The sequence below is a fragment of the Ursus arctos genome, unplaced genomic scaffold (assembly GCF_023065955.2).
Source record: "Ursus arctos isolate Adak ecotype North America unplaced genomic scaffold, UrsArc2.0 scaffold_18, whole genome shotgun sequence".
NCBI lineage: Eukaryota > Metazoa > Chordata > Mammalia > Carnivora > Ursidae > Ursus > Ursus arctos.
This window is the reverse complement of record NW_026622852.1, coordinates 23,584,216-23,606,959: the sequence shown is the minus strand read 5'-3', so window position 1 is coordinate 23,606,959 and position 22,744 is coordinate 23,584,216. Positions and strand designations below refer to the sequence as shown.

Here is a 22,744-nt window from a genome sequence, read left to right as displayed (position 1 = left end):
TCAGTTATTCAGTATTTACTGTGTAAGATGTAAATTATTAGGTGACCATTAAGCTATTTTTTTTTTTTTTACACCTATCATTTAAAATAGCTATTGTTTCCCAACTTTAAAGAGAGCTGAAGATACCTGTCCAAGGATCCACAGCTGGTGGGACATGGTTGTGTTTAGAATGGAGTCGTGTCTGATTTCAGTCCCTTTCCTTTTAGTATGTTGTTCTGCACATCGTGGGGGACACAAGGGTAGAGAGGAGAGAAGTCCTGCCTTGAAAGGGTTTTCGTCCTTGTTTTCTTTGCTAATTCGTGTTCATTTGATAAGTTGTGACTCCTGCATCTATTCCGTGCTTTGCCTAATGGGGACCTTTCCATTTCCAACGTCATAGAGAATATCAGGGGAAAAAAATAGTGTTCTTGCTCTTTATCTGAAATTCGTAAAAAAAAAACAAAAAACAAAAAACCCCACACCCCAAACCCTACTTTAGCAGGAATGGGTTGCATGGGGGATTGTGGAAGCGGCACGCTCTTTTCCAGATGTCTGACATTTGGAATGCTCCTCACAGGTCATTGGGCTGACTGCCTCGGTTGGCACTGGGGATGCCAAAAACACAACAGAAGCCATGGAATATATCTGCAAACTGTGTGCTTCTCTTGACACATCGGTGATAGCAACAGTCAAAGACAACTTGGAAGAATTGGAAGAAATTGTTTATAAGCCCCAGAAGTGTAAGTGGAAACCAGTAACAAGCCCTTTAGAACTTTGTTACCTTCTGCTTTTCCTAGCTCAGAGAATAACAAATTCATCCAAACATTCGGATGAATACTGAATTTTTACCTTTTCTGTTGAGTAGAAAATATTTAACCCCAAACTTGGGAAATAATTACATTTCATGCCTCTCTCCTCAGCCAAGCTCCATCCTCAGGCAATGGATGAACCTCAGGAGTGGACTGTCAAAAGCAAACGTTCTCACTCTTCAGTTTGCTGAAGTTCTTTTTTTGTTTTTGTTTTGTTTTTGATAAAGTTCTCATAAGGATACTAACAATGAGAGAGACGTGATGAGAAAATCAAAGCATGTAAATGGCCAAGAGCTGGGCTTAATCCTTCCTTCCCTGTGTTGCATGCCTGAGGAGGATACTGTGTGGTCATTCGTTCTTTTAATATGTATCTGATGATTTGGGTCGAAATGAAATTAATCTGAATTCATCATATTTTTCCTCAGCAGATCAGAATCTGATTTTTAAAAAAGATTGGCTAGGACATTCCAATGCTATACTAGCCCAGCGAGGGAGAGTGGAAGAGGAGACATATGTGCCTTCATCCCTGCTCCGGGGGTGGTGTGTGATTGCATTAGGCAGAGCAGACACATGAAATAGCCAGGGAGGGGCAGTTCAGTTCCTTTCTGGGAGCTGCCTGTAAGAACTTTAGGGAAGGTACCCAATCTAAACTTTTTAGTATCAAGTACACATTTCTTTGCAATCCAGTCCCCTCCGCCCTCTGTGCTTCATCTCCCCCTCCTATAAGCCCAGCCATGAGGCATTCCTCTGGGCTCCTCAAGTGCATCTGGTGCTTCCTGCATTCCTCTTTCCCTGTTTATCCCACAACACTTCCTCCTTTGGAAGAATTAGAGATTTTTTTCTTTGTGCCCCATGACACCTGGCACATACTTATGTTACAGCACTTTACTGTGGTTATTTAGCTCTGTGTCTTTCTCTGCCCTGAGAACACAGACCTCTCTGGAGCACAGGCTGTGTTTTTTTCAGTTGTTTATCACCAGAACATGGCGCATGGTAGGCAGTTGTTGAGTTTCTGCTAAAACAATGCAATAATGAATTTTAGGAACAGCGTGAGCGCTTCTGGGGGCTGGGCGGGAAAGGAGAAAATCAAAGAGGAGAGGGTTAAAAAGTGTTGTATTTGCAGAGATAAGATGGATACCAGCCTTTTCAGAGGAGAGGCTCCATGTTGAGTAATGGGAAAACCAGAGTGAGAAGTTGGATTAGACCCAGACCATGAAAGACAGAGATGTTGGACCATGTGCATTAAGCACTGGGGAGCTAGGGCAAGGATTTTGAGCACTGGCCATCACCTGCCTGTGAGCTTGGGGCCTCAGGTCTTGCAGAAGTAACCAAGGCAGAGAAGGGTGTGCAGAAGCCTATTTTAAACTATGATGTGTTCTTCCTGAAAAATACTCACTTTGTTTTGATGGCTCTAGTTTTCAGGAAAGTGAAATTACGGACTACTGACAGATTTAAATGCATCATATCTCAGCTGATGAGGGAAACAGAGAGTCTGGCAAAAAAGATCTTTGACGAACTCGGTACCGTAACTCTCGGTGAGATAAATCTCATTTTGTATTCTTTCCACTTAGGAATAGCTATATATTGGCTTTTTGCATTCTCTTCAGTTCAAACAGGGTCAAGACCATATCAGGAGGTTAACTTTCTTGATTATAGGTTATTCAGGAACCTTGTAAGTCCTCCTTTAGTCTCTCTCTTTTTTTCTTTTTAAATTCAAAGTAAGTCTCTGTGGACCTATATACCTGAAAAATACTGTATTTAAATCAGTTCATGGCTTTCTTAATCTTCCAAATTAGCCTTCTGTTCTAACTTCCCTGTTTATATGAATGAAACCACCATTTCCCTGATGGCTCAGATTGAAACAGGCAGTGATCTTCGATTCTTTCTTCTTCTGAGACTCTCTCATGAAGTTACCAAGTTCTGTTCTTCTCTCTTTTGTTCTTCCATGCACTCATCAGACACTCATTGTGCCAGCTAATGGAAAGGACAGGTTAAAGCCGGAGTCCTATCCTCAGGGAACTCGTAGTCAAAGAGTGAGAATCAGATGTGGGTAGCTACCACACAGCAGGGCAAAGGTACATGCTGGGTGCCCTGGGAGCATGTGGGAACTTTGGCCTGGAATGGGCTGCAGGGAAAGCTTCCTGGGGGGCGGGGGCAGTGCCTGAGGCGGTCTTAAAGTTAGCCACGTTAAGAAGTAGAGACAACCAAGTGAGGTTGAAAAGGCATCAGGCATTGAAGGAAGAAAAAGTTTTAGAAACTGCAAGTATTTCGTGGTACTCCTAACGCATGAGTAGTAGAAAGGAGTAATGCTAGAGAGGCAGGGACCAGACCAGGAAAGGCCTGGTAGGCCAAACTGAGTTTGACTTTGTCCTAAAAGCAGGGGGAAGCATCTAAGGATTTTAACTAATTCATGATATGATAAGGATACCAGTGAACAAAGAGGGCCAGAGGCAGTCAAGACAGGCCGGTGGAGGCAGGAGGTGTGCCCAGCGCTGCAAACAGGAAGTGTTCCGATGTCATGGCCAGCTGGCTTTGGGTGGGAGTCGGGGTGATTTGGACCAGGCTTCTGGCTTGCTCACTTGTTGGTATATGAGTGGGGAGTGCTGGTTCCAGAACTAGAAGCAGCTTTGGAGATGTTTAATTTGTGAATTCACCTTTCCTCACACTTAGTTTGCTTTTTCTCTTCTCCTCTTCTTTCACAGCTTGATTTAGGACTTACGCTAACAGCTGTCTGGTTGGTTTGCCCACCCCCACTCACTCTTCCATTCAGCGCCCCCGTTACCTGGCTGGTCTTTCTGAAATACCAGTTTTATCATGTCAGTAACCTGCTTGAATCTCTGCCTTAGAAGCAAAGCTCTCTGAGCCTCTAACCTGCCAGTTTGGGCCCTGACTGCACAATCTGGTTCTACTTATCTTTCCAGTTTTACCTTCCACTCCTTCCCTACTGGAATCCTTTGATTTAGCAGTTCCTTGAACATGTTCATTCACTTGTCATCCACTTGGTGCCCAGCAGTATGCTAGCTGATGGGGAAATAGCACAGACCCTGAGACACAGCTCCTTGTGGCATCCAGTCCAATGGTAAAGCCAAAGTTAGACAAGGAATAATAAAACAACAGGATAGGTGTGGGTGGGTGTTGGTGATCAGATGTGTTTCAGGCAGAGGAAACAGCATGTGCAAAGGCCAGGAAAGCAGGGAGAGTATGAGGACTTCCATTAGTCCTGTCAAATGCAGGAAGCAGAGCTGCTGGAGATGAGAATCAGAAGCAGGCAGAGACTAGATCACAGAAGATCCTGGGAGCAGGGTAGGATTTTGGCTAGAGGAATCCACTAAAGGCATTTAAGTGGTGGGGTAGCAAAGTGTTTCATCTGCAATTTTGGAAACTCTCTCTTTAGCTGCTGAGTGGGCAGTGGATTGGAGGGACCAGGGCAAGAAGTAGGGAGACCAGATAGGAGGCTGTCAGATTATCCAGGAACATTATGATGTGGTCTGAACTAGGGAGGTAGCAGAAGGGTGGAGAGACATGAATTTCTGCCTTCTTACTCCTCCTACTTCTAATTCCCTCCCTCCACCTTTTCCCTAGTCTACATCCTGTCAGCTGTTCATTTCCAGATTGCTTAGCTCATTTTCACACCTACTCACATTCAAGAAATACATGTTAATTCATCTGGTTTACTCCTGGCCACGTGTTTGTAGTTGGGGCTGGGAAAGAAGTATGTCAGTGCCACTTGTCTGGATAACCTCTTTTGTTCCTCCTGTTAAACATGAATGGGTGAGAGGAGCAATTTAACCCAGAAATACAGCTCTTGCCTGTGAATTTTACTAAACTGTGCTCTTCCCAGAGAGCCCTGGAGATCTGATCCCAGAGTAACTCACAGACTGAGCCTCTTGGGAATAAGCTGCTTCTGTATTCTGTATCCTTTCACTGCCAGCACCCTGCACACAGCCCAGACGACAGCCGATGCTCAATTTTTGGACCGAGCAACTGAGGCATAGCTTAGGAGACGCACACAGGCAGAAGCACCCATGATGAGCATCTTTTGAGTGCCTGTTCTTGGCTTGGCCCTGTGCAGAGTGCTGTGGAGATCAGATGGCTTAAGTTCATAGCAAGGTAGAAGAGACTGTGTTGAGTTCTGTCTCTCTTGCTTTTAGATATCTTCCTGACGAAGCTCATGAGACCTATTATTTTTATTCACTGCTTCATTGTTAAAGACAAAGTTAGATATTTTCATGCCCATCGTTTTAGCTCTGGGCTGCTTTGGTGGTCAGCTCACAGAGCCAGTGAGCCTTCAGTATCAGGCACACCTGGTTCTGCATTCCTCCACTCCCCCCATGTGCTAGCTGTGCCACTTTGGGTAAATGACTTCACTTTTCTGAGCTTTGGTTTCCTCACCTGTAAAATATAACATCCACCTCAGTGGTTTGTGAAAATGAAATGAAATTATGAGTGTAAGACACTTTGATTCTTGATGCAGGGTAAGTATTAAGTAGGCGATCATGTGCCAACACAGATGCAGTACTGTTGAAAACCGACTGTTTCAGGAGGAATACTCTGCTTACAGAAAGAAAATTTGAGGGTGAGGCATTCTTAGAACTTTTTAAAAAATTTTTTATTTTTTAAAGATTTTATTTATTTGACAGAGACAGTGAGAGAGAGAGCACAAGCAGGGGGAACAGCAGAGGGAGAGGGAGAAGCAGTCTCCCCACTGAGCAGGGAGCCTGATGTGGGGCTTGATACCAGGACCCTGGGATCATGACCTGAGCCAAAGGCAGACGCTTAACCAACTGAGCCACCCAGGTGCCCCATGCTTAGAACTTTAAATGACTGACCATATGGCATAATGAAAAACATTTTTTTTCCAGAAAATGTATTTCAAATTCAAAATAGGAATTTTGGAACACAGAAATACGAACAATGGATCCTTTCTGTTCAGAAAACATGCATTTTGTTTCAGTTGCCCGACAAAGAAGAAGAGAGCAGGATTTGTAAAGCCCTGTATTTGTACACTTCCCACTTGCGGGTATGTGCCTTCTCTGCAGTGACATATTTTAGTTGTAGCACCTACTGGGAGCTTTGTTGTGGGAGCCAAGAGAACATCAACTTTTCGCCCTGTTCCAAGAGCTCACATAGGAACTTTCTGAGGGCTTCCTATGAAGCAAACTTTAAAGTCATCCATTCAGCATCTTCTCTGTCTGCTTAGTGAAACGTAACACTAGCAGCCACAGGATAGAAACAGACGCTGAGGTTCTATACCATGTGCCTCTAGCCTTCCCATGATTGACACAGTTGGAAAAAGTTGGGGGGTGATGAACATACTGTAGATATGCTATTGGTGACAGCCATCTTGAAAGTTCAGTAAGCGACTCCTGTTGCCTTATCTTGAAGCATGTGTTTTCTTACCTTTGGCAAAGCCACGTGCTCAGAAATCCAGGGTCTTTGGTTGTTTTCCGGTTAACCAAGAAGTTAAGAAACAACAGCCATCACCTCTGCTTACCATGCTGTTGAAAGTACTTAAAAATGCACTCAGTATGCATTTATAGAATTTTAATGAACTTAGTTGCATATTTGGGGCAGGTGGTCAGCGCCATCATTCTGAACAGGTGCTCTTGCAACTCACTGATGGTTCTGGATGTAAGAAGAGATTCAGTTGAATGTCTGAATTATGAGGCAAGTTGATGTGGAAGTTGATTTGCTTTTGTTTTTTGTTTTTTAGTCTTTGACATGCATTCTTCTTGTAATTGTCTCTTCCTCTTCCAAGGTGGAATTCTAGACTCCAAAATGATCCTAATTAATTAATGATTCTAGCTAATTAAGATTTTTTTAAAGTAGTATTTGGTTCAAAGGTTTTATTGTAGTACCATTAGAAACCGCTCATCTTAAAAAACTAAGTTGGAATAGATTTAAGAAGAGCTTACTTTAAAAATTAATTCCGTGCTAAGTACAGCTAATTGAATTTCAGTACAGCAAATGCATTAGACATTGGAAACACTGAAACTCAGTTTTCATTTTAAACAGAAATATAATGATGCCCTCATTATCAATGAGCATGCCCGGATGAAAGATGCTCTGGATTACTTGAAAGACTTCTTCGCTAACGTCCGAGCAGCAGGATTTGATGAGATTGAGCAGAATCTCACTTGGAGATTTGAAGGTGGGTGGTGTTTCTAGAGGAAGAAGCCATTGGAGCCTGGTGAGTCTAGTGGCAGGATACTTTGTAGTGTATGGTGATGTTCAGGGAGTTGTCCTGGGCGTAAGAAGGTAATTATAGACAGCAGGACTGTTAACCTTCAGTGAAATCTGGTACTTGTGGAAAAAAAAATATGCTGCTTACGCTATTTCTTATTTTGAAAAAGGAAAAAATAGGATTTGCAAAGGATACATCCTATAGAAATTATAATAGCTAGTGGCATTTTTTTTTATCCATAAGAGACTATTTTTTTAAGTTCAGTTAGCCAACATAGAGTACATCATTAGTTTTTGATGTGGTGTTCAATGATTCAGTAGTTACATATAACAGCCAGTGCTCATCAGATCATGTGCCCTCCTTAATGCCCATACCCAGTTACCCCATCCCCCCTGCTTCTCACCCCCCCGCCCCGTCCCTTCTGCAACCCTCAGTTTGTTTCCCAGAGTGCAGAGTCTCATGGTTGAGAGGTAGTGGCATATTTTTGTTCAACTTTTAGTAATTTTACAAAGCTCTAAAAATATAAAAAAAGAAATGTTTTAATGATTTGAAGAGATTATAATTTATCTATACTATATATAGATTTATATATAGAAGAAAACCAAAATGGCGCATAATCCTACTGCTCTTGTATAAAGAAGTATATAGGATGATTTGAAATAAAAAGTGAGTCCTTCTTCTCCCTCTCTCAAAATCCTTTTCCCAAAGGTAATTACTGCTAATAAATTTGTTTGGCCTATATCAAAGTATTTAGTATACATAAGTGTAGCCCAGTGGTGTGCTGCTATACATTGAGCACCCAGCTGTCTGGGGAAAAATAGGTATGCATTTATTGCTGTGTTTATTTTTTTTTAAAGATTTTATTTATTTATTTGACAGAGAGAGAGACAGCCAGTGAGAGAGGGAACACAAGCAGGGGGAGTGGGAGAGGAAGAAGCAGGCTCCCAGCAGAGCATGGAGCCTGATGTGGGGCTCAATCCCAGGACCCTCGAATCACGCCCTGAGCTGAAGGCAGACGCTTAATGACTGAGCCACCCCTATTGCTGTGTTTAATGTATGCATTAAAGTAGTGGTTATTACTTTTGGAATTCTGGTCAAAGATGGAGAGATTAACTGAACTATAGCTAAAGGTCACAGTGTGTTCTCAATTTCTAGAATTTATAAGCCATATATAGAGTGTTACCCTTTTGCAGAAAAACTGAGGGAACTGGAAAGTGTTTCCATGGATCCCGGCAACGAGAACCCTAAACTCCAAGATCTCTCCTTCATCTTGCAAGAGGAGTACCACTTAAACCCAGAGAGTAGAACCATCCTCTTTGTGAAAACCAGAGCACTTGTGGATGTAAGCTTCTTTCTTCTTGTGGATAACAAATCGACCCAGCATCATTTTCCTGAAAAGACTGTCCTTTCCTCACTGCTCTGTGATCAGGCACCCACCTATATACGTATGGGTTTGTTTCTGGGCTGTCTATTCTGTTGTGATTATCTGTTTGTTTATTCTTATACTAATACCTTACTATCTTCATCACTCTAGTTTATACTAAGTCTTTGTACCTGTAGAATAAAGACTTCATGCTTTCAAAATTTTTTTGTCAATTAAAAAATTTTTTAGCCATTCTCTAAGCATGTAATGGTATCTCCCTAGGGTATGAAAATTCGTTTTACTATATTTGCATTTCAACTAATGCAGTTGAGCATTTTTCATAAACTTATTAGCCATCCATATATCTTCTGTGCTGAAGTGTCTGTTCATATCTTTTGCCCATTTTATTTTATTTTATTTTATTTAAAGATTGTACTTATTTATTTGAGACAGAGTGAGAGCCAGAGAGATCACAGAGGGAGAGAGGGAGAGGGAGAGTCAGACTCGCAGCTGAGCAGAGAGCCCGATGTGGGGCTCGATCCCAGGACCCTGAGATGATGACCTGAGCTGAAGGCAGATGCTTAACCAACTAAGCCACCCAAGCACCCCTCTTTTGCCCATTTTAAAATAGGATTTGATTGAGTTGTTTACCATGTTATTGTTGAGTGTTTAAAAGATTTTTTAAAAATATATTCTGACAGAAGTCCTCTGTCACAAATGTGATTTGTAAATATTTTCTTCTGGTCTTTTACTTCTCGGAACAGTATCTTTTACTGATTGAAAATTTTAACTTTTCATAAAGTCTGTTTTATTAATTTTTTCTTTTTGGGGATTGTGGTTTTGGTATCGTATATAAGAATTTATATTCTTTGCTTTGCTTACCCAAGATCACAAAGATTTTCTTGTTATCTTTGCGAAGTTTTGTAATTCTGCAATTTACAATTAAGTCTACAATCCATTTTGAGTTACGGGTTGAGATGCTTTTTTTCTTTTTGTATGTGAATATCCAATTGCTGCAGGACTGTATGTTGAAAAGACTGTCCTTTTTCCACTGAATTGCCTTTGTAACTTTTTGAAAAATCAGTTGGCTCTATTTATTTAGGCCTATTTCTGTATTCTCTATTCTGTTCCATTCATATATATCTATCTATCCTTTCGCGCTTCCTATACTGTCTTGATTAACTTTATGGTGTGAGTTCTCCAACTTTTTTCCTTTTTTCAAAATTGTTTTATCTATCTTCCTTTGCCTTTCCATTTATATTTTAGAATCAGCTCACTCACATATATGAAAAAGTCTGCTGGGATTTTGTTTGGGATTACATTGAATCAATAGATAAAACTGGGGAAAGTGACATCAATATGGAGTCTTCCATGACCATAGTATATCTCTCTCTCTTCATTTATATAGAGTTTCTGTATTAGTTACCTATGCTGATAACGAATTACCTTAAAACTTAGTGGCTTGAAACAACAAACTATTATCTTACAATATCTATGGATCAGGAATCTGGAAACAACTTGACTGGATGTTTCAGGCTCAGGATCTCTCACCAGGCTATAGTCATCTCAAGGCTCTGCTTAAAAGGCTTAACTTCCAACCATATCTACCTGGCTATTGGCAGCTCTCAGAAGATGTGCTTCTGAGCTCACTCCTGTGGGCCTCTCCACAGGGCTGCCTCAGAGCATGGCAGCTGGCCTCCTCCAGAGTGAGTGATCCAAGAGAGATTGAGAAAGTATGGAGGTCATAGTCATTTTGTAACTTCGACTTGGAAGTGATCATGTCTTCCATTTTTTTCATTAGAGGCAGGTCAGTAAGTTCAGTTCATACTTGAATGGAGGGGATTACACAAGGATCTGAAGACCAGTGGGTGGAGATCACTGGGAGCCACCTGAGAGAGGCCACTTACCACATCTTCTTTGGTTTCTCTTATCACTGTTTTGTCATTTTTGACATGCAGATTCTGTACATTTTTTATTAGACTTATACCTAAGTGTCAATTTTTTAATGCTATTGTAAATTGTACTTGCAGTTGCTTGTTGCTGGCGAATAGAAATACAGCTGATTTCTGTATATTGCTCTTCTGTCCTGAGATCTTGCTAAACTCACTTATTAGTTCTACATAGTCACTATTCTGAACATAGCTTTTTTCATTTAAAAAATATCTTAGAGATTAAATTGTATCAGATCACAAAGATCTTAACCATTATAGTTAATTTTTGCATAGAATTCAATCCCAAAAGCTTTTATTCTCAGGTTTGTCAGTTAGGGAACTGTTTACTAAATTAAATTTATTTTTCTTACTAAAGTTTTTTTTCTTCTTACAATATATCAATATTGAATTAATAGTTACACAAATGTGTTCTACATATACTGTCCAACTGATAATTGCTTTTGATTTTCAGGCTTTGAAGAAATGGATTGAAGAAAATTCTGAACTCAGCTTTCTAAAACCTGGCATATTGACTGGACGTGGCAAAACAAATCAGAACACAGGTACTATATATAGTGAATTAGAGTTATGATACTATAGCTATAAGAATATTTATAATATATTCAAATTCTTTTTTAATGCTTGTATCGGTCAGGGTTCAACTAGAGAAGCAAAATCAGTAAGAGATTATACACACATACATATATACATATATTTGTTGTTTATGCGTGTCGGGGACTAATGCCTAAGTCCTCTTTGAAAGCGTTGATTGATTATGTCAGGCCAACTGAGGATGAAATCCCTTTTGTAACTTAAATGTCCAGTGATTAAGAACTTTAATTACATCTGCAAATTCCCTTCACAGAAGCACCTAGATCAATAACTGGGTACTGTAATTCAGCTTCACCATGTTGACACAACAAAAAGCCATCACAGTGTTTAAATACAAATACTTTTAAACATCTCCTCTTCCCATAGGTCCTGTAGATGAAACCAAAGTTATTTTTAAAAATAGTGTTTGAGCATGTCACTCTTTTTCTCCAATTCTCAACCAGTAGATTAAGATTAGCTGGAAATAGAAATGTTCTATTTTATTGTTTTCTAAGCTATAGATGCTTTTATGTGTATTATATATTTTTTAATTAAAAAAAAAGTTCAAGCACACAATCCTGAAACCTAGCTACAGGGGTTGAAGGATGAAGGGCTGCCTCTGCAATCCTCCAGGAGGATCCCTGGGTGGCCAGCCCTCACCTGACATTCTCTTGGCTGTGCTTCCCACCCCTTAGTGACCAACTGGGACAGATCCTCACTCTGTTCCTCTTGTTTAGCCTTGTGTATAATAAGCAGTTCCCATCCTGTCAGTCCTCAGTCATCACTCTTGCACTTCCCCCTTATGCAAATTTTAAACTTTGAGAATCTAAAAAGTATATTCAGATTTTGAAAATTTAGCTTACCAAATAAAGTCCAACACCACATTATTGCAGTTGGAATTCAAAGTTCTCTGCAGTCTGACTCTAACATGAGTTGATTTTCAGACTTTGTTATTTCTTTACAAATAGGTACTCAAGATATTTTCTTGTCTGTTCATTTATCCATCTACCCATCATCTATCTGTTCATCATCCATCTATCCATTCATCCATCATCTATCCATCATCTATCCACCCAGCCATCATCCATCCATCCATCCATCCATCCATCCATCCATCATCCATCTATCCATTCATCCATCATCTATCCATCATCTATCTGTTCATCATCCATCTATCCATTCATCCATCATCTATCCATCCATCATCTATCCACCCATCCATCATCCATCCATCCATCCATCCATCCATCATCCATCTATCCATTCATCCATCATCTATCCATCCATCATCTATCTATCCATCCATCATCCATCCATCCATCCATCCATCCATCCATCCATCCATCCATCATCTATCCGTCCATCATCCATCCATCCATCCATCCATCCATCATCCATCTATCCATTCATCCATCATCTATCCACCCATCATCCATCCATCCATCCATCCATCCATCCATCCATATTTATTTAGAAACTTACTCTGTATCAGTTATTGTGCATCTGCCAAACAGCCTTCCCCAACCTCCCAAGACTGGTAGAGGTGTCTCTCCTCCCTGTCCCATAGATGCAGTTCTGCCTCCATTCCATTGCTCATCATCTTGAATTATAGCTTCCTATTGATATCCTTCTTCCACGAGATCCTTGTAGATAAAAATGGACCTTTTAGCCATTTTTTTAAATGATTTTTTATTATGTTAGTCACCATACAGTACATCCCTGGTTTCCGATGCCTTTTAGCCATTTTCATCTGACAAACTATAACTGCTGAATAAGTGTTTGATGAACAAGTGGATGAGTAAGTTTAGAAATTCGTGAAGTATGGTGTCTGTCTTGGGCATGCTCATTGTTCAGTAGAAGATGATGGTAAAAAGAAATTGTTTTGGCCTTAACAAAATACATCTGAAGATTTTGGCTGCCAGTGTACTCGGAAAAAATTAGAACTTTTATAAATTCTGTTAACTTGAAGGTGGAGACCACTGAAATTCTTTTTCTTCTCAGTATATCACTGGGTGAGAACTGCACACTGTTAGGGCCTCAGACTTAAATTCAAAGCCTGGTTCTGCCACTAACTAGCCTGTCAATTTATCATACTTCCAAAACCTCAAGGTCTTCATCTGTAAAGGGGAATTATAACACTTGCCACATTGGCCTAAAAGGGCTTTGTGAAATTCCGGTGAATAAGTAGCTGTGAAACTGTTTTGCCAGCTGTAAAGTCCTATACACATGCAAAGGCATTATGATGAATACTTTTGTAAAAAAGTACTAATTGTTGGTAGTTGTTGATAGGTTTTTTTGCCAAAAAAAAAAAAAATCAATATTTGTTTTGAGATAACATGACTGAAGTCACACAGCTGGTAAATACCACAGCTGGGATTTGAACTCAGGCAGTCTTGTGACAGAATCCAAATTGTTAAACACCACCATAATGTCTTCTCTCAAACAAGGATAGGAAGAGGCCCTACTGCCTAGGGTTGTTTTGACATCATGAATATAAAGGACTTATCACAGTATTTGGCACATAATAAGCATTTCATAGTTAATGGCCATTTTTCAAGGGTAAAGTTCCCTCTTTGGTGAGTTGTGTAATGCCCTCTGCCTCTGACGCAGGGATGACGCTCCCAGCGCAGAAGTGTGCATTGGATGCATTCAGAACCGATGGCGATAACAAGATTCTGATTGCCACCTCCGTTGCTGATGAGGGCATCGACATTGCACAGTGTAACTTGGTCATCCTGTATGAGTATGTGGGCAATGTCATCAGAATGATCCAAACCAGAGGTGAGAAAAGCTTTGACGCCCTTACTAAATGGCTGCCAGCTTGTCTGATTTGTGAGCATGTCTGTCATTTAGAAACACGCTCTCTCCTAGTCATTGTGCTTCTGGACTTTTCTCCTTTACCAAGCCATAGTGGCTGTATGACCATTGGCACAATGGACTCTGGTGTCTTTGACCCTGACGGCGACGTACTTGCTCAGGATTGGGTGGGTACGGTTTTGCCCACTGATATATACCCTATTTGGATTCTTGTTTATGATGAATACTGTTTACTTGACCAACATTGACTGACATGTTTATGGAAAGATGATTCCCACTTGGATTGAGACTTTGGCAGCCAATGTGTAGTTGTGCTTGTGGTAATGATGGGCCCCTGTATTGTAGAAGAGCTACTCCATAGAATTCTTCTGTCTCACTTGAACTAGGTGATGTCCTAACTAGCCCCTCTTCCTTTTTCCAATTTCCATAACAACAGCTGCTGTGTTACTTCCTGAAAAACAGCTCTGGGCACATCACTTCCCTTTATAGAGACCCTAGTAGTTCCCAATTTACATGGTGTTAGAAAGCTCCCAATCCAGCACCAGCTTATCTTTCCAACCTATTTCCCATTCTTCCCCTTTATTCATTATCCACTTCTGCCAACCTGACTTTGTCATTTTCTCCTTGTTGAAGAAAGCACTCGTGCTGCTACTGGTAATCTTTGTTTTACTTCTTCCCTCTTCCCCTGCTTCCGTAACACCTGTCCCTGATTCCTCCAATTGGCAATAAACTTTTGAATGCTCATAGTCCTTTAATTTAGCTTCCTTATTGCACTGATGATTTCCACCTATATTCTGGTGAACATATCTATTTCCCCACCTCCTTGAGGGCTCTTGAGGGAGGATCTGTTCATTATTCATCTTAGAGTGCTCACGGTGTCCTCCTGAGTGTTCGTGTTGGATTGTCTTTATGGCAGTGTCTCTGATAGTGCAGCTGTCCACTTACACTGCACCCTGGAGACCGACCCCCCAAGGAAGCCAGTTTAAGGTGGGCTCCTGGTTAACATGTAGCTTAATATGGAGGCGCACACCTGCATTGGAGTCCGTGCTCTAACAGCTCAGCTTTCCTCTGAAAGAGGGTTTCAGGGAATCAAAGTTGAATTTCAGGAGTACCCCTTTATTTACCTCTTCTCAGATTTATCAGAGTTTTAAGTCAAAGACACCAAATAAAATATTTATTTTCTAATAGGCAGAGGAAGAGCAAGAGGTAGCAAGTGCTTCCTTCTGACCAGCAATGCTGATGTAATTGAAAAAGAAAAAATAAACATATACAAAGAAAAAATGATGAATGACTCCATTTTAAGGCTTCAGACGTGGAATGAAGCCGTATTTAAAGAAAAGGTAAGTCTTTTCATGTGCGTCACTGTTTCAGAATCTAACCGTGAGTAACAAGCAGCATGTGAGGGTAGTTGGTGCCTTTATCATATTGCTCTGAGTGCTGCATGAGAACAGTAAGTTTACACTTAAAGTTTTGGCCTGCAGTGAACATCAGATTCATTTAGCTTTAGGTCTCAATGAGATTAAAATATGTGCTAATACCTGAAGTGAGGTTTTTAGTTATAAAAGAGCAAACCGAGTTAGATGGCCCTCGAGTCGGCAGCTCATCTTGAGGTCTGCACCCTCACACGGCAAGACACAGCCCTTCTCGGTCTTGCCCTCAAATCTGTGTCTCTCTAACATCCAGAGTCCTCAGAGAAAAGCCCCCCGTGCACGGTGATGTGTTAGAGTGCCTGCTTGCAGGTATGGGTAGGAATGCAGCTGTGGAGTGACGTGTCTGTTCAGCTCAGCCTCTTGGCAGTGACCTTCATTTTACTGTAATTTCCTTTATAACAGAAGCATGGAACCAGATTGGGGAACGTCAAGAAACACAAACACGCACATACACGCACACACAGGCACACATGTACCACATACATGCACCCCCACACTTTCTCCAGACCCTTTGCAGAGACTTTCATCTTGGGATCTCTGCCACTTAGCAGGTGTGTGACCTCATGTACTCTGCGGTTACTCTCTCTCTTAAATCATCCGTCTCCTCATTCGTAAGGTATTTAATTCACAGGGAAGTTTTGGAGATAAAATGGGGTCTATGCATTGCTCAGCACAGTGCCTGGAATCAAGTAAGTGCTCCAAAAATGAGAATTGTTATGGACAGAGGCATGAGACAGACTTGAACTTCACAAAGATGAACCTTACAATTAAGTAGACCAACTCCATAGTGTCCATAATTTTAAAAAGTCATAATCGCTTTGCTCAAAACAGTTTTGAGATGCAGGGGTCTAGAGCAAATTAACACTTATTTTAGGACATAAAATGACAACTCTATGTCAGTGTTTACTTGTTTTTAGAAACATTTCTTCCTGAAGTTTAGAGACTAAAATATTTAGAAATACTTCTTCCACATTTTCATTGAGGAGAACTGCAGGGAAATTTTTTAGTTCCTCTTAATTTTCCTCCCGAATTTTACTGAGAATAGAGGTTTTTCACAGAGTCATCTTCCCATTTTGTAGCATATGTTGACGTTGGCAGTAAAGTCCTTAAAACCATAACAGCTTTAATGCCCATGCCATAATTTTTTTCTCTTCCACTGGGTAACCAGCCATGTAGACTCGTGTGTGGCAAGAGAAAAAGAGTAAAAGCCTTTTGAGGGAGATGGAGGCTCAGCCAGACACAGACTCTTTATAGGCAGCTCACCGGGATGAGAGTGGGGTGAGACAAAAACAGGTTAAACATCTGTTGAATAGCATCTGGGATTCCCCTAAAAGCCATAGAAAACAGGCAGCGGTGGTAAAGAGAGGGAGCCCAGAACCAGTGTGGCTGGGACCTGTTGGTAGCTGGTCATTCTGTGGGTGGGCTGGGCATCCTGGCTCCCCGCAGGGTCTCCACTGACATCACAGGCAAGGGCGGCTACTGTGTGGCGGGGCTGAGAGTGTGGCTCCTTCCCTGGCCTTCTCTGACACCCCTAGGCAGAAGTGTCGAGATGCCGGTTACAGCTCTGCAAAGTGGAAATCGAGGTGCCCCCTCGGTCTTCGCTGGCATGGATTGGGGTGGCCACAGTTGTTTGTTTTATTCTCTGATGTTTGGCGGGAGTAGAACAGCTATTGTCTAAAAGTTTTTTGTTTTGCTAGGCTGCCCCTTTCCTGGTCCTTTGGCTACACAGAGTAGGCTTCTGTTGAGACACTTTTTTATCTGTGTCTGTAGGCATTTCTGGTTGCCAGTTCCTTCAGCCTCAAATCTGGGATATATGAAGTGAAAAGAAACCAGGCTGTTCACCACCATTTTGTTCTTAGGGTTTTGTGATTTCTAGTTGTCTGCCTTCCTCTCTTCACCCTTCTGAATCTTCTTAGGTTTATTTTATCTATAATGTCCAGGTGTATTTTTTTTTAAGATTTTATTTATTTGAGAGAGAGAGAGAGAGCGCGAGTAGGGGGAGGGGCAAAGAGAGAGTGACAAGCAGACTCCCCAGTGTGGGGCTTGATCCCAGGACCCTGGGATCATGACCTGAGCTGAAGGCAGACCTTAACCAACTGAGCCGCCCAGGTGCCCCTATAATGTCCAGGTTCTTAGTTGCACTTAGGCATGCCCTAAGTTTTGAAATAGAATGCAGTCATAGTATACATGCATTTAACTTTACTGTAAATCAGCAATACTCTCTGTGGTTGTAAGGGGAGAGAGAAAAAAGATTTAGGTGATGGGAACTCTTCTGCCTGCTGTTCCATTTAATGGGTCTCTGCCCTAGAAGTGGGTGTAATTATGCCTGAAACAGTCAATACATATGTTTATTTATGAAGGATTTAAAATATTTTGCCAAATACTAAAGTAGAAAGCATGGGTCACATGACTGTTTTATGAACATCTTTAGTAATTTATGGGCATCTTTTTTTTTTTTTAAGATTTATTTATTTATTGCAAAAAGCAAGAGAGTGAGAGAGCAGAGGGACAGATGAAGGGGGAGAGGGAGAGAGAGAGTCCTTAAGTCGACTCTCTGCTGACCACAGGGCCTGATGTGGGGCTTGATCCTAGGACCCTGAGATCATGACCAAGCCGAAACCAAGAGCCTGCCGCCTACCCGACTAAGCCACCCAGGCGCCCCCTTGTGGGCATCTTTGATGCAAAAATTAAAAGGCTCATTGGAGATCACAGTTAAACACTGACTAACAAAGAATTAGGAGAACCCAATAAAATTATCTATGGGATTTTTATAAACAAAGCCAGGTACCATATGTTCTTGGAAGTTGTAGATGAATGAATGATAATAAACGTGTGTGTGTTTGCACGTGTGTATACAACTCCTAGTTATACAGTTATACTGACGAGGTGGGTTTTGTTTTTGTTTTTTGGGTTTTTGCATGTAGGTTCTCCAGATACAGATTCAAGAAAAACTCATCAGGGATAGTCAAGGAAAAGTAGAACGTGTACCTGATAAGGAAAATAAAAAACTGCTCTGCAGAAAGTGCAAGGGCTTTGCGTGTTACACATCTGACATCAGAGTGGTGGAGGTAAGCAGCCTTTGAGCAAAGAGCACTGGGTCATTTGTCAGCACTAATTAAAGCTTACTCTCTATCCGTGAGATATTTGATATTTATAGTAAAAATATTTTTATTTTTGTTATTATCATGGTCATGATATTATAAAAAGCCAAAAAAGTTTTGAAAGCAAACCCTTAACAATGAAGAAGAAAAAGAATTAATTAAATATTATGTAGTCACTAAAAATAATGGTCATGCTAAATGAATGGGGTATCCTGAGTTAGATCCTAGAACAGATAAAGACTATTAATTAGAAAAAGTGGTAAAATCTGTAATTCAGTAAATAATAATGTTCCGATCCTAATTTCTTAGTTTTGACAAATATATTATGGTATGTTAGATGTTAACATTCAGGGAAGATGGGTGAAGGGGATACAGGAAACGTCTGGACAATTTTGCACTTTTTCTATAAATCTAAAGTAATTCCAAAGTGAAGTTTATTAATAATGAAATGATCTCTTACAAACTATGGTGAAGTGGAAAAAATAACAAGGATACAAAGTCGTAAATATGCTGTGACTTTAGGAGTGTGAAATAATAGTGACAATGCCACCATCACCATCAACAACAAAAACATTAAAAAATTATCTTTGTCCAGAAAAAAGACTAGAGGAAATATACTAAAATGTATTCCTATTTTGCAGTGAGACTCCATGATTTTTTCTACTATTTTATGTTTTCTAAACTTTCTTTTTGGGATATAGATCACTTTTATAATGGAAAGAAAATATCTTATTTTAAAAACATCTGCCGGTTAGTTGCCCTTTTTTTTCTGAAAAATTTTGGATAGGAAAGTCTCCAAAGACAAAAATTGGCTGTAACTCCATTGCTGCTGATGGAGGGAAGGCTGGTCCAGATGATGAGTTACTGGTATTCTCTTTGGTCTTTGGAAAGCTGAAGTCTCTAATCAGTCCATCTGTTTGAGCGAGAAGCATAATATTAAGGGTGATACTAGCAATTCCCATGCCTTTATGAATCTGCTTCTTTAGCTAGAAAGGGTCCTTTCAGCAACCATTTGAGCAATTTTTCTATTGAAACGGCCCTTTGTGACTCTGTTTTCCCGAGGCGCTGGTATGTTGGGTCTGCGTCTGTTGTGTAGAGTGGCGTTTCTTGGGTTTACTCTAAGGCTCACTGTAGTTGGAGCCTCTGGACACGAGTCTGTGACCCTCTGCAGATCCACATTGACCCTTTGTTGTTCTCCATATCCTTTGGATTGTGCCTGTCAGGTAAATGCAGGCTTTGGAGAGCTTCAACAAATACCCCTTTTTGTTTCTGAATTAATAAAGAGTATCTACTTTCAGAAGCTCTGTAGCCTAGAAACTTCTTAGTCCTCTTCTTCATGAGATGGCCCCTATCACCTCCCTTGCATCCCTACCCCCACCCTCACCTCCACTGTTGTAAGTAGGAGTCAAATTGCATGGATTCTAGTCTGGCCTTCAGGTGAATGCATATTTCCTTCTTACCCCATCTATAAAGTAAGTGGGATCCTGCCTGCTCTTCATCTCAGATTGTTGTGCAGTTTTTTAAAATCACAGTTCTGTACTGGTTCTAACGTTCTGTTTTGTGTATTATTCAACTCCTTCATCTGTAGGACTGCCATTACACTGTGGTTGGAGATGATTTTAGGAAGTGCTATGTGAGTAAATTACACCCCAAACCAAAGAGCTTTGGGTATTTCGAGAAGACAGCAAAGATCTTCTGTTCCAGAGAGAACTGCAGCCATGACTGGGGAATCCATGTGAAGTACAAGACATTTGAGATTCCAGTGATAAAAATAGAAAGCTTTGTGGTGGAAGATATTGCTACTGGAGCTCAGAAACTATATGCAAAGTGGAGGGACTTTCTTTTGGAGAAGATACCCTTTGATGCTGCAGAAATGTCCAAATGACCTCAGGACCTCAGTCTTTAGCTATAGGGAATGGATGACCTTGACTGAAGAAATCAGCCCCAGTGGGTACAATCATGGATCAGTTGTACCACTGTGAAGATACTTCACCCAGGCTTGTATTAAACGGAGTATGTCACTTAACTTCACCCTGTTTATTGTTTTCAGCAGTTTGAACTCTATCACACATATAAAGCACAAGTCAGTGCATCAGAGCACTAATGCTCTGTAGGCCAATGGAGCTCTACTTGGGAAAAATTAAAAAGCCTTAACTTCTTTTCCTATCCTTCCTTTCACAACCGACGGCCACTGTACACCCAGTAGCCACTCAGTACACAATGGAATGAGTGAATGAATGAACGAATTAAACGTTGGAAGTGTTTCCACCAAAACTTGACTTTTGCCCTTAATATACTGAAATTGTTCTTGTTAAGTCCTGTAAGGCTGCCCCACCCCCTCCCACTTCAGGTGTCAGCTGCAAATCCAGGTAACCACCTGTGCCTCTCACTGACAGGCGCAGATCACAGATTCCCATGACCACCTCCTTGAATTTAATTAATCTGCTAGAGTGGCTCACAGAACTCCGAGAAACATTGTATTTTCTTAATCACCGGGTTACTAGAAGAGGATATAACTCAGAACAGTCAGATGGAAGACATGCATAGGACAAGGTCTGGGAAAGGACAAGGAGTTCGCACGTCCTCTCCAAATCTCCACCTGTTCATCAAGTGGAAGCTCTCCAACCCTGTCCTTTGGGTTTTTATGGAAGCTTCATTATATAAGCATGACTGACCAAATCATTGGCCATGGGTGATTGAGTCAACCTCCAGCTCCACTCCCCAGTTGTCAGGGGGCGGGACAGAGTTCCAGCCCTAGAATCATAGAGCTGGTCGCACTGGCAACCAGCCCCATCCGTAGGCGTGGTCTAAAAGTCATGTCATTAACATAACAAGAGACACCTTTGTCACTTGAGTCACTTAGGAAATTCCATGGGTGGGTTGTAGGAGCTCAGTGCCAGAAATGGGAACGAAAGCCAAATATATATTATATAAATCACAGTCTCAACAAGTATCTCTTTTTATTTGTGATTGCCTTGTCTGGATGCTGTTGTTTAAGAAAGCTAACAGGATGTTTAAAACACCTACTGGAGATTTGAGAAAAGTTCTTTCAAGTATCTAAATGGTCCAGTTTGGATGAAGGTAAAGAGTCCTCTCTGCAGCCAACAGAAGACAGACTGAAGGTGAAACAAAAAAATCTTAGAATTTCCTTATTGGATTTTTGCCCTGAGTCAAGCCACACTGCCAGGCACAGAGCCTGGAACGGAGTTAGGCACTCGGTTACTATTTACTGAATCAAAAAACCTAGTGTTTGAAGAATTGCAAACTCTTGACTGATGCCTAAATGCTGGTCATTGGATTTCTCGGTCAAAAGCTGTATGTCCGAACCAAGTGGGGAGTCTTTTTCATGGGCACATGCCCCACCCCCATTAGGACGTCCTGGCCGGGTGTCCAGCCACGTGTACTTTGTGAAGTTCCTCAGGTGGTTCACATTACACACCTGCCGGACCTTGTTTCTCTATGGTTCCTGCCAGTGCTGACACTGTGATGGGTGTTTTACCTGAAATGAGAAGTTGCCTTCAGTCAAATGCCTGATTATATAATAAGGGCTGTAAACTCTGATTCCTGTACTTACAACTGATATGATTACTTAAATTTATTTAAAAAATTTTTCAAATTTAAATTCAATTTGATTAACCTGTACTGTATTATTAGTTTCAGGGGATAATACTGATATTATTACTTGAATTTAAAAGACAAAGCATCAGGTCAGCATTTCCTCAAGCAAGGCCTGTGGAACACACACGCTGTGAGATGCTCTGATGAAAACATTCTGCGGTCAAGACGGGCTCCTGAACCAAATGCTGCCAGCCCGCCCCTCAAATGAGTGAGTGACTGACACCATAACTGTTACCATGTGGCATTGTGTCAGTTCTGTGCTAACAAGACCCCTTTAACTCAGTGGTTCCCACATACGCTGACCCTGGAGCCCTGTTATTCACGGGGCACCGCTCCGTCCTGTGGTGGGCAGCCCTGACGTGGAGTAGACAACCCGAGCCAAACCAGAATGTTCATTTCAGGATCATACCAGGTAGTCTTTTATTATACCACGTAATACAACTACGCATTTCACTCAGCAAATCTGCACTTAATACGTAGGCCTCCGTTCTTGGGATGCAAATTATTAGAACTATTAAAACTATCAGCTATAATTATATAATCTTTGTTCGTGATAATTAGGCTGTCTGGGTGAACAAAAATGATTTGGCTGTTAAATTCTGTTTGCGGTCATGAATTTAACAGCTTCCTCAGAAAGCAGCCAGGGAACCTTACTGTTTTTCCAGAAGTCAGTCTACATTGCTTCTACATAACCCTGCCGGGTACTCCACTGTCCTCACATAACCTTGAAAGGGAAACTGGGCTCAAAATATGGTTCTTCATTTTGGTGACTTGGAAACTCCCAACTTTAGCCTAGAGAATACTGGGAGATAAACCTCTAAGATCACGAACTACTAACTGTTACCCCAGAGCTGCCGGTGACCATATCCCCACGTACCTGGAGCAGCCCGAAAGAATGAGGCAAGACCAGAGGAGAAATGA

The 22,744-nt window shown here is 41.1% G+C and overlaps 1 protein-coding gene across 3 annotated transcripts in view; it reads left to right on the top strand.

Moving 5' to 3' along the window:
• The window catches only part of RIGI (RNA sensor RIG-I), a 43,042-nt gene extending 22,563 nt beyond the window's left edge, over positions 1-20,479 (top strand). For 2 of the 3 annotated variants that reach the window (XM_026506406.4, XM_026506407.4), the window contains 10 exons: positions 557-719; positions 2,204-2,323; positions 5,651-5,808; positions 6,804-6,939; positions 8,166-8,314; positions 10,739-10,829; positions 13,468-13,638; positions 14,863-15,014; positions 18,029-18,172; positions 19,794-20,479. In XM_026506406.4, the coding sequence (XP_026362191.2) occupies positions 557-719; positions 2,204-2,323; positions 5,651-5,808; positions 6,804-6,939; positions 8,166-8,314; positions 10,739-10,829; positions 13,468-13,638; positions 14,863-15,014; positions 18,029-18,172; positions 19,794-20,090 (1,581 nt within the window). In that variant the 3' untranslated portion in view covers positions 20,091-20,479. Of the gene's footprint in view, positions 1-556; positions 720-2,203; positions 2,324-5,650; positions 5,809-6,803; positions 6,940-8,165; positions 8,315-10,738; positions 10,830-13,467; positions 13,639-14,862; positions 15,015-15,506; positions 17,554-18,028; positions 18,173-19,793 lie in introns of those variants that run through there. The other variant, XM_057313508.1, reaches the window with a different exon arrangement.
• Positions 20,480-22,744: the final 2,265 nt, after the last annotated feature.